At 41.6% G+C, this 12293-nt stretch overlaps 1 protein-coding gene across 5 annotated transcripts in view; it reads right to left on the bottom strand.

The window, feature by feature from the left end:
- The window catches only part of ANK3 (ankyrin 3), a 206066-nt gene that overhangs the window by 124198 nt on the left and 69575 nt on the right, over window positions 1-12293 (bottom strand). For all 5 annotated transcript variants that reach the window (XM_027649512.1, XM_027649513.1, XM_027649511.1 and 2 more), the window contains one exon: window positions 2719-2817. In XM_027649512.1, the coding sequence (XP_027505313.1) occupies window positions 2719-2817 (99 nt within the window). The remainder of the gene's footprint in view (window positions 1-2718; window positions 2818-12293) is intronic.

The following is a 12293-nucleotide window of genomic DNA, read 5'->3' as shown; positions in this document are numbered from 1 at the left end:
TATGGCTGAAGCTTTTGTCATCCTGTGATTTTGTAAGGCCACTCTGTATCTGGGACATTGAAAAGAAGGATGGTGCTTAAAAAAATGAAATGACTACAAAATTGGCGTATCTTAATTGTTCAGCCTTGGAAAACAACACTGGGTCAGGTAGGAATAACAAGAGGGATTTAGCAGGAACGTATGTTGTAACTGCTCACAGCAATTAATCTTTGCTCTTGTTTATGAGAACTAGGCAGACTCTTATGAAACAATGCCCTTTTTCATCCAGCACCACATTACCCTCAGCCTTCTACTGCTTCTCCTATTGATTTCTAAATCCCTCCTGATGTACTCCAGCGATGCCGTTCCCTGTTCCCAGCCATGCAGTGTCTGCTGGGCTCCCTGAGCCTCCTTGGCAGAGGCACAGCCGCCCAGACCACAGCCTGGCAAACCCTCGCCAGGATGAGTCAGTGCTGCCGGGAGCAGAACTTCCACTTACTCACTGACTGCCAGAAAGTGATGCCTCTGGTAACGCCAGAGAGGGCACCGGTGAGTGACACACGTACAGCACAAGCAGCAGAAGTTACGCAAATCCCTTCTGACTGATGGAAAGGATGGGTGTTTGGGGAAACAGGCAGTCTGGGGGCAGCCAGAAAAAACAAATCAGTCATCCATTGCCTTTTGCCTCACTGGGAAGCTCTGCCAGACTCAGGAGTTGTTAATGCTTCTGCCCTCTTCCTAGATCCTGTTTCCGTCTCAGATTGTATTTTTAGTTACATAAACTATCCCAGTGTCCAACTCTGGAGCCTGTGATACAGGAAATGAAGCGGATCACGAATTTTCCTAACTAAAAGAAAAGAGCAAGCTGGACTCCCAACTATTTAAGGTAGTAGTCCCCCATGTTTTGGCTGCAGTGGGCCACACAAATGCTTGTAAGAGAGGAAATGCACAGTGCCTTGCAAGTCTCCTTCTCCCCACTGTGACCAAATGCACATCTGTCACACGTGGCCCTCCCTGCCATACCATAGGCTCACGCCTCTCTGCCTGGCAACCCCCATGTAGCATGTAGGCAGATGATACTTCAGCCCAGAAATTATACCCACTGTTTGTATTATCCATGAAAAGTCATTGCTTCCATGTTCCCCAATTAGGAAAAAAAAAAAGTTACGAATAAATCATCAGCGACTAAAGGTCAAAGAGAAGAAGAACTAAAGAAAAACATGTGGAGAGAATAAAGAAATGACAAAATAAATTGACCCAGTTTCTGAATTTGCCACAGAAATAAAAAATACAAATGTTCCTAACAAGCCCGGCAGGAAATCTCAGAGACTGCTGAAACACTGGAAAACCAAACAGAAACCTGTGGATACAGTAATAACTGTAGAAAAAACTATTCTTAGGTTATTAATTTCATTTGTTTAGAATGATTCTGGTGGAAATTATACAGACTAATTAAAAATGGAAGAGAGAGAAGTTATAAGCTAGTATTTCAAGAAAATGACAATTGCCAAAAAATTACAGTGACAGCTTTTGAGAGTTACCTCTCACACACAGGAGTGGTGTTGCAAAGACTGCCATGAGAGCCCACAGCACCACAGTTCTAGGTTTTCTTCCAAAGAGTTGAATTTTTTTCATAGAATCATAGAATCATAGAATAGATTGGGTTGGAAAAGACCTCCAAGATCATCAAGTCCAACCCCTGATCCAACTCCAATTACTATATCATGGCACTAAGGGCCACGTCCAATCTCTTTTTAAAAACCTCCAGGGATGGTGAATCCACCACCTCTCTGGGTAGGCCGTTCCAATGCCTGATAACCCTCTCTGTAAAGAATTTCTTCCTAACATCTAACCTAAACCTCCCCTGGCAGAGCTTGAGCCCATGTCCCCTTGTCCTATTGTTGGTTGCCTGGGAGAAGAGACCAACCCCCACCTGGCTATAACCTCCCTTCAGGTAGTTGAAGAGAGTGATGAGGTCGCCTCTAAGCCTTCTCTTCTCCAGACTGAACAACCCCAGCTCCCTCAGCCTCTCCTCATAGGACCTGTGCTCAAGTCCCTTCACTAGCCTCGTTGCTCTTCTCTGGACCCGCTCCAGCACCCTTTTTTTTTTTTCTTTCCACTGAGTAATTAAATAAAATATCCCTGGTTTGGTTGGGTTTTAACTACAGCACTTAGGTATAACCACATGCATTGAGTTTCTAAGTCATTCAGGGGGTAGAGTTAGGTGTCAACCTGATGGAAACCATCCCCACGCCTGACAAATTTGCTGACAAGTCCCAGCCAGCAGCAAAGCACCCCATCACACACAGGCTGAGCTGCATGAGAATCATCAGCCACACTGTGTTCTGTGACACTGCCCTGTGGATAGTGAAAGGCAAACACACACTGCACTTCAAAGTTACCTTGTTAGCATACAAATTTGGAAATATCTTAGTTGAATTCTTGTCTTTTAGCATTTTCCTGTACATTCACCTCCACCCCCAAGTAGCTAGAAGTAGTTCCTAATTAAATACTGTACAGAGAACATGGAAAATGAGCTCTGCCATATACGTGGTGTTTCTCACACTGCTTTAAGAGATGCAAAATGTAAGCATCCTAATGCAACCATTTCATAAAAAATAAATGCAGTGCAGCTGTAGTAGTCTGCCAGGAAGATGAATGATTTAAGCTCTACAGCAACAAACAGGTCAGAGGCAATAGTTCCATGCAGTCACTCACAGCATTCACACTTCAGCTTACCCTTGTTTTGGCATCAATTTTAGCTCCTCGATCAAGTAGGAGTTTGACCATATTTGCGTTGCCCCTTTTTGATGCAACATGCAACGGTGTGATATCATTCTGTGGAAGAAAACAACAGGAAAATAAATATGCATATGTCCTTCTTTCTTGAATTCCGTGTTTGGTTTGCTCACAGAATGAATTACGACCAGTTTGCTAAAGCATAACAGTTTGTTTCCCTGAAAGGCTGAAAGCAAAGGGAAGCTGTGTTTAACCACACATGTGAATTACGGGCCTGATACCTTGACTTGCACATTGTGAAGACAAACAACCAAGTTGTGGTTAGAGTTATACAGTGACATGGTTGTGCCTCAGGCCTCAGCTTTGGCATAAGGGTTAAAATCAGGCAATTCTACTGCTGCATCCTAGCAATTTAATCCAGCTATGATTGTTTTCTGAGCATGTAGTGATAAGGATACACACCTCACAACTGCAGTGGCCTTGTAGGAGCCATAGCGAATAAATAAAACCATTACATCTGTAGAGTTAATTCAAAAGCAGCGAGATGCCAGAGCTATTTTATTTCTGAACACTATCAGCAAACTCTGGAAGCCTCGCGAGCACCTTTATCTCGGCTCCATCATTAATTTCGCCTGCCCAATTTGTCCCTCTGATGGATGTAACGCTGTACACTTCAAGTGAGACTGTAAAGAAGTGTATTTGCTTCCCTGAGTGGCGCCTAGCAGGCCAGCAGCAGGTAGGGCTGCTGCACATCCAGGGCAGTTACATAACCAACGCATGCGCACACAAAGGCACTTCTTTAACAAGATGTAGCTGGGACGTTTCTTCATGCTCTGATGAATCCTTCATCTCGTGGCGTACGAAGGCCACATCCTGAATATATTTGATCATATGGAGCCAAGTAAAAATAAAAGGATTTAAATAGAGCGTGCAGCCACTGTACGAAGACAAACAGAATTTTGAAGAACATGTTTCTGTGTGTTCGGGGGCAGCGCAAACAGCTGGCTGCGTAAAACCAGCCTCCCCGTGACCGAGCAGGAAGCAGTACATTGTAGTGAGCGTGTGCCCTAGGGCTGACTGAGTCAGAAAGGCCCCTGAATAGCTGGGGAGATGGACAGGGTGTCTTACCTGGCTAACAGACTGTTTGATACTGCTTCCCCAAAACTGCAGGGGAGCAGAGAGACAGAAAACCAGCACCGAAAAAAGATCCCTTCTCAGATGTGACAAGCTGACTCACAGCTTAATCATATCTCCCGAGTTCCTAATCCAGCTGTTACATTTTCATTTACACAAAATTTCACTATGGAGCTAAAATCACAGTGACTAAAAAGTACTAATTAATATTATCACAGAGGTAAAAGACATGTTAGCAAGATTAAATGATCATTAGAGCATGAAAGTGATGGCTGTTCCAGTGTAGATTCTCATTTCTTTAAAAAAAGAAAGTAAAACAAAAAGATGCTCGGCACATTACACAAAAATTGCACCCTGCCTAGTCCTTCCAGGGAGGCAAAACTGTGATTGCTTAACTCCTATTTTTTGAGTTGGTTTTGAAAAAAAGAATAAATTCCATTTGACTAGGAGTTGACATTGATTATAATATGGGGTCACTATATTACTGTATCAGCCACAAATAGGACAAAAAAAGAGAGGAGAAAAGCAATTCTGCAGAGATACTTTCTGGGCTTTTTCTCTTCCCAGGAGGAAAGACGTTACTGAGGTCAAAGGGAGACAGAGATGAATTCTACTTTCCTGAGGAAAAAAAACAGTAAAGGAAATAACTTTGATGTCTTCAAGTATGAGGTACTGCAGGTAATTTATACCGAAGGAACACTTTTTTCCACTTGCTGGGGTTGATGGGCAAAGAGGTTAACTCAGCCTAATAGATCCTAGTGCCCTATTAATATATCAAAATATTTTAGTACTAATAATTTACTGCTTCACACACAGACTAGAACAAAAATCTTATCTAAGCTTCCAGAAAGAAAAGGAGGAGGAAGGGACAGCATTACAAAAGGTAGGACAAATACCTATTAGAAATCTGGTTCTCGCTCATCTTGACACTAAGCTAAATCTAGTGCAGCACAGGGGAGGGTAGAACCATATACGAATGTGCACTTTGGATCTAATTATTTGCCAGACTACTTGTTCAAAGCTCCTGTTGCCTTAAATGAAGGAGAGTCAATTCTGGAGTAGGTGGATGAGTGCTGGCACATACACATCTCATTCTCCAAAAGAGATGACTTCCACTTAGCAATTAATGTTTGGGTCACACTGTTTGTTTGCAACAGGGGAAAAAAAAAATATCCACTTCCATGTTCAAAAAGGAGTCTTCTTCAAATAACCTTCATATTTCTGCTTAGTATCAAAATTGTTAGGACAGTATAATTCTCTCTCAGTTTCTGAGAGATCTCTCAGATTCTGAGTGATCACCCTGGCTGGAAACATGGGGAAATTCTCCAGCACTGAGTAAGGACTGAGCTCACTTTGCAAGCTGGAGAGCTAAGCAATTAATCTTTGCTCTATTTGATCATCTGTCTTGATGAAAAATATAAATTTAATATCTCTAGGATCTTGAAACCTGAAGTTACATTTGGTTGAAAATAGTCAGCAAGTTCACATTACAAAGAGGGATGAAGAAAGGATGTGATCACTCGATCACTTTAGAAACAGTTTGTTAGGAAAACCAACCACACACAGCTACTCTGAAATAACTAATGGAGCAGGAGAAATCAAGCAAAATAAACTCTGTATGTCCAGTGTAATATCTGTCCTTATGGATGAACAAACAGCTACTCTTTTCTATGAAAAGAGCACTACAGCACTCATTCCCTTGGAAGGAGGTTATGGTTTTTGTAGTACTTTATTAACCTATTCAGACAGTTCATAAAAAGAATTAAGAGACAAAAAATTAAAAATGTATTTAGCCTTTTTTATCCCTAACATCTCAGGAAAACACTGTGGGGAAATAAAGAAAAAAAAAAAGCGAGGGTGCAAGTCTCTATTCAGAATTTAATTTTGCCATTTTGCTATTTGAGCTTCTACTGGTAGCAAAGAATACGAAGTAATAATTCTGCTGGCTGAGTTCTGACTCCCCACAGATAAAAAGATGCATTATATGAATGCAGCTTGTCTTTGGTTAATACTGTGTTTTGTCAAGTCTTAAGGAATTAAAGCTAGAGGTTTCATACATATGGTCCTTTCCCATCCGACAATTAAAAACATGAACTGAGAAATCAATAAACCTCAGACGACATTGTCATTAATTTTTTTTTGCTGACAAAACACAGCAAGCAACTCAAAATAGAGTTATTTGTGCTTATCACAAAAAACTACAGATAAAAACATCTTCATAATATGTGCAACTTCGGTGTAGGTTATTAGCACTAAAATTGTGGTATCAGCAAACAAAATAGCCATCAAATGTAATGTTCTGAATTCTTCAGTGTATCAACAGCATCTGCTGTCTTTTCAGTCTATTTTTATCTGTCTGATCTTCTGTAAATTTCTCCCTTTGTTCTTAAGATAGAATAGTAAATCAGGAAACTTTTGAAGATGTCTTCCTTCAGTAATAAAGCTGAAATGCCTTCAAAAAGTTCTCTATAAAAGATGCAGTTCAGAACTAGAATGTCTGTTGGAGTGCTGCTTGCCCTCACTGTTGAAATATCAAATGCTGGAATAATGTCTCAGGCAGACCCCTGAGATCCAACTTGCCATTCGACTTGAGAACAAATTCTACAGGGAACACAAAGTAGAACTTGTGAGAATAGCAACCTAAAACTATGCAATAAATGCTCACAGGATTATCAACTAGAACATCTCCTTCTTGGCAGATTTCCTGGGGCACGTGATTTTCAGTGCTCTGAAACTCCGCATAGCTCAAAACGTGATGGATTAGACCTGTGCAATTTTTTTCTACACCTCACAACACTGTGGGTGGTGGTTTTCCCTTTGTCTCTATCCACTGCCTGCTGCAGCCCACCACCCTCTCACACAGGGCCTTTGCCTTCCTTTGGAGCCTCACAACATCCACAAATACGATGGGTGAGGAGTGACCTGCTTGTACATCCAGTGGCTTTTGCTTGTGCCTGATCAGAGAAAACACTAAGTCCTTCCACCTGCAGCTCTGTATCTACAGTTTCACAGGAAAATTCAAAAAACTTCGAATTATCTTGTGCTGAGCAATAAGTCAACTACATTTCCCATCTGAAATGAGATCAGCTCCCCTCTGACACATGGTGTTATCCACCACAGTTCACCACAGCAGTCAGAATTACTCCTTACTATTACAAATTAGCAACATGAACGGTTAGGAAGTCAGGAAAAAAACAGGGAAAAAGTTAAAATTGGCAGAGTGCAAACACAGTACATCTTATATGATTATATTTTGATGCATTTAGAAAATGAGGAATTCCCCCTGGTTGCTGTTATGCTATGCTGTCCTATGGGATGGCCTTTTTCTCCCATCAGACAGTCTGATTTTATAAGCATAAGAATGTTACTATTCACAAAGAAAAGTACATGTTTGCCCTTACAGTATCATACTGGGCTGTGAAATGTACCTTTAAAGGAAGGCACATAAAAAAAGGGAAAACCTTTCCCAGTCATGTGCTGCATTGATTTAAATGCTGACTGAGCAGCAGATCATGTAGGAACTGTGAAGATTCATTGCCAGTGTCACAGGGACTTGGTATTTCTCCTTGCTATCAATTGGATAACTTACATCCACCTCTGAGCTCTCCTCCCAGCCCCTCAGTGGAGGGCAGTTTCAATGAGAAAAATTACACTGATTTGATTTCAAATTTCACTTCCTTGATTTAAAACAAACCAAACCCAAACAGTTTCTTACCAAAATGTTCAGATGATCTTGGAATTTACTAAGATAGTCCTTCTCAATTCTCAACTGACAGCAGACTCTAGGAAGAGCTTAATATTGACACAGAATGTGTGAATAAAATAGAAGCTGAAAATAGCCTGCTAAAGCAGAAATTTCCTATGCAGTCTGGAAAATCCCTCATCATTAGGGGTTCTTAAGAAAAGAGCATAATGCTGGTTGCTGGTTGTTGCATACTGGAACTGTCAGCAACACCACTGCATAGATATTACCACCATTACTGGATCCTGGAGGTACGGGAAGATTATGCCGTGCATTTAAAGATTGTGGTATGCAATTATACCAACATGTTTTATATGAAAACTTTCATACTTCTCTCCTGTATTTTTCTGAAACTCAGAGTTGGAGATATAACACAGAAGAATCCTTGCAGAGAAAAGTCTCATGTTCTAGTAGCAGTTACTGTGATCACTGAGGCTTCTATAGAAGTTTCAGAAATCAAAGATAAAAACAGACAATCAGATGCTTTCCAGGAAACCTGGCAAGAATGCATAACTTTCAGCTTTTTTCCTCCTCTACTTAATGGCAATAAATCTTATACTGTGCTATTATAGTTCTTGTATGCTATACTTAACTTTCTTCAGGGTTGAGATGCATAAAATGAATCCTGGAAGAAAAGAAGGAAGACTATAGCAAGGAGCTGTTATGGCAAACTACCACTGGGGAAATAAGATGTTTTTCTCTTCTGCCACTGTCACTTAGATATTGCCTGCTCTTTTTGATGGGCTAATGGTGTTCTGCTTCTCAGCCTCAGGGTCATCATTAATGCATGTTGTCCTCGCACCACCCTCAAAAATTACCAAATCCTTTCTCAACCTTCCAGTAAACAAACTTTCTGCAGGCAAAGCCCGCTCCCGGTGGAACTGAGATCTCCTCCAGAACAAGGAGTGCTGTGTATCAGGAAGGCTACTCACAGAGTTGGATGCAGTATTATGGCACAGTGACTAGTTCCTGTTTGCTTTGGCAAGAAAGATATGGGGAGAGGTCTCCTTCACAAAGAGGATTTCCTGGCTACCTCAATCTTCTGACTTGCTCAAGTACAGAGTGGATGGGGGGCCACAGAGGTTTCATTCAGCTGTTGCTCTGGAAGCTTCAAAGAATTCCTTCCTTCCTTACTAACCACTGTGCTCCTCAGAAACAGGTGGAGCTTCAAAGGCGTTTCCTCACCTGGGCTAAACAGATCTTTTCACTGGAAGATTATCTCAGAAGAACGATATCTGAAGACTCTGTGAACCCCCAAAAGATAACTTTTTCCTAATTGTAATTTCCAGAAAATAGTTCATTCAAAGCACCTTCCTCACCTCAGTGGTTGGCATAGCAGCCTTGAAGAAACGCTGATTTGCACATCCTTGTTGCTAAGTTAGCACAGGGCTGTCTGGACACACATCTCTATCCCAGCAGATACAGCTGCCTGCCCTCCCTGGGCACTGCTCCTGGGAATGCCCAAGCAAGGCCTGAACAGGAAAGGGCAGGCAGTCCACAGGGCTTGGATTTATAGCAAAAGAACTTTCCTGCACAGGATTTCTCCAAAATCAAGTCAGCTAAGAGAATGGTGCCTGGAATTGCTGAAATCATTCAAAACATAAGTAGTGACTGCACTTATATGTTAATCTGGCTAAGAGAGGAGGCTGACTTCACTCTCAGCTACCCTTTATTCTCCTCCTCCACTTCTTTAGCCCAAGTGTGATTGCCTCCCAGTTAAACAAGAGGGAAATATGTTGAGGCAATGAAGGGATTTCCTAAGCTTTGAAACATTTCAAAGAAGCGCAGCCAGACATGAAAATGTACTAGAGAAAAAGGATGATGAATAGAAATAAAATGCCTGTTACCTTGCCAGTAATTGTGACAGGTTTTTTGCTGAGTTTGAGCCCAAGAAGTCAAGCAATTTGGAATGAGTGTTTTCCCTTCATTACAAAATGGCAAACATCCCGTGGAATAAGGAGATCTTGTTTCACTTGGAACAAGGTTAGGAAGGTTCTTGGAGCTGCTTCCTTGTTTATAGGTAGAATAAAGGGCATCACAAGCTGATGTACTGAAACAATTTCCATCCATTCCAATGGGAATTTTGCCATCTTCCCTGCACTTGCAGCAAGTCAAGAGAAGAAAGCACAGACACAGAAGTGCTAACGCAGTTCAATGGAAGAGCTGACATGACATCAGTCACTTGGCTGCAAGAGTGCAAACCTGTAAAAGTAGGTATATTTCCAACCCTCCCAGCCTTTACAGTCAGCAGATACACAGGCTGGCAGGCACTGTAACACCTGTAAGAGCTCCTGGAGCAATGCCTATTTTCCCAGTGGTAGTGAAAGAAGGGAACAAGGGAATATATGACAGCTGAGAGGCAGGCAGGTGTACACCGGTGGGGCGAGGGAAGCAGCTGCTACTGGATATCACTGGGGACATCATTTACTTATAGTACAGTACCACTGCTCACCTCCTGCCCACACACTGAGAGTCATCATCAAGCTCATGTCTTTCCCTGCCATCACTGCTGGAACCTCTTTCTTCCCTCGGGCCTCTCAGAAACACTCTGAAAGCAGCAGCTGAAGAGATCTCCTTTGCCACAGGTCTGTCCTCCCTTTTCTTACATCCTTTCACCAGCTCTTCTTTTTACCACACTTGCCCTTGGCCTTAAGGCTCAGAGTTCTGCTTTCATCCTACACATCCATTCACCTTTTCTCGGCCCTTCCCACCTTGACTATACCGATGGTGGGAGCTGGCTATTTATCCTGCCCTCACACTTTTGGCTTAACATTGCCCCCTTCACACAAGCATCTTCCGTAACCACAATCCTCTCCTCTTGTTCAAATCTCTCCCCAGAATTCCTATTTTCCTAAACAGTTTAAACACAAATCAAGAGATAATGTTGATTTGCATTTATTTAACAAGAACAAAAGAAAAATGGTTGGTGGTTGGCAAAAACACCGAGTACATCTGACACGCCCATCTTAAAGTTTGCTTTTTGTGAAAGAAAGCTACACTACCTACAAACGGTATGATTTTTGTTGGGTTACAGCCCTTCCAGTTCTTTGCTCTGTTGCTCATCTCACATTGTCAACAACTCAAATAAAGGCCTTTGCTCCAGTGAGGAGACAGCACACCATGGATAGTGTTTACAGAAATTGAACTGAGAGGCAAGGAGGTAGCAATGAGCAGGCTGATATGGGTAATTTTTAGTACCTGTTTTGCAATTTGGGTGATCAAGGATCAAGCAAGGGTTTTGCTACTTGGTGCTGATAACTGTACTTTGCATGCAACTTTTCCTGGTGCTCTGTTTGCCTACAAATTTGCTGCTCTACCAGAATCTAACTCATCTTTCTGTGCAGTGCTTTCATTACCCGCCATCTGATAAGCACTAAGGAACAAAATTCAACTCCATATTACTGTTATTTGTGCTACAATTCTTTCTGTCACAACAACTTCATCTAGATTTCCAACCACCATACAGCAGAGATGTGCACGCTCTCCGGATGCCCCCACCCAGTATCACAAGCACAAACAAGCTGCTCAGTGCTCTGAGTCACAGCTCAGCCCACTGCTCCTTCAGGTTGCTGTCACTGCATCCACACTTCCCCAGCTATCCCAGAACTCTGCCTCTCTCTGATGGTAACAACTAATGGAGGCACAACCTGTAACGTCTAGATCTTGAGGAGGAGGCAATAATGGCCTTATTACTTTGGATGTGCTCTCCATAAGTGCCCCTCATCCAAAACAGAGCTGCTGAAGCCTAAGACAACTTATTTTATTAAAACAAGCATAGGCAGATGGTATTTAGTGGTACTGCTACTAAATGCTGCTAATTGCTAATGTAGTAGCACTGCTAATCCCTAATCTTGTTTCTGAGTGGGAAAGAATTCACCTAAAACCCCATTTGTCTTCCTTGCCTCTGTGATTAGAGCTTATCAAATACTCAGTGCCAAAGCTCATGATGGTATGAAATGCCTTAATGCTCTAATTTGGTAAGCTAAAGGACTTGGAAATCAGAGGTCAGTGTTATCAGCGAAAGGAAAGCACACATAGTCAGCAGCTTCCCAGGAACCCCTAACCCCCAAATTTGCTCTTAGCTTGTGAACTTCACGTGGATCTAACCTCTCTCACCAAAAACATGAAATATATTTAGTGATGAATGTGATTTGAAAAACATAATTTGAAGGGGATGGGGGATGTATAACAGTTGATCCTTACCTTTGATACTCAGCTATCAGTTTGACCCAATATCTGCTAGTACTCTTCTCACCAGCAATAGTAGGTACTGGTTCAGTATCTTAGCTTTGGAGATTTACCTTCATTCATAAAACACCATGTTGAATGAAGAGTGGCCAGCATCAACACTTTTCACCTGAATTCCTACTTACACTTAAAGGAAAAAATTCTGGGTCTGTGTTGTTCAAAATTTCTATTCCTGCTCTATCACACCCTCCACCAATTCTTCCTATTAATCATAGTCTCTGAAAAAGAACTGTTCAGGGTTTGTTGGTTTAGTTTGGGGTTTTTTTTAATATAAAAAGTTGTAAAAGTAAAATAGTAGTTTCTATGCTAAATAATCACAATATTATTTTATTGTTTTCATGGGTTTGCAATGCTTGTCATAAACACTTTGCTGCATGTAAATATGTTCCTTAACTATAGAAGCATTCAAGTTTTCAGCTATACAAACCATCTAAAGTAAAAAAATACTGCA

Source organism: Corapipo altera, unplaced genomic scaffold (genome assembly GCF_003945725.1).
Source record: "Corapipo altera isolate COAL_440 unplaced genomic scaffold, ASM394572v1 53, whole genome shotgun sequence".
NCBI lineage: Eukaryota > Metazoa > Chordata > Aves > Passeriformes > Pipridae > Corapipo > Corapipo altera.
Note: the sequence above shows the minus strand (reverse complement) of the source record. Positions and strands in the feature narration are given on the sequence as shown.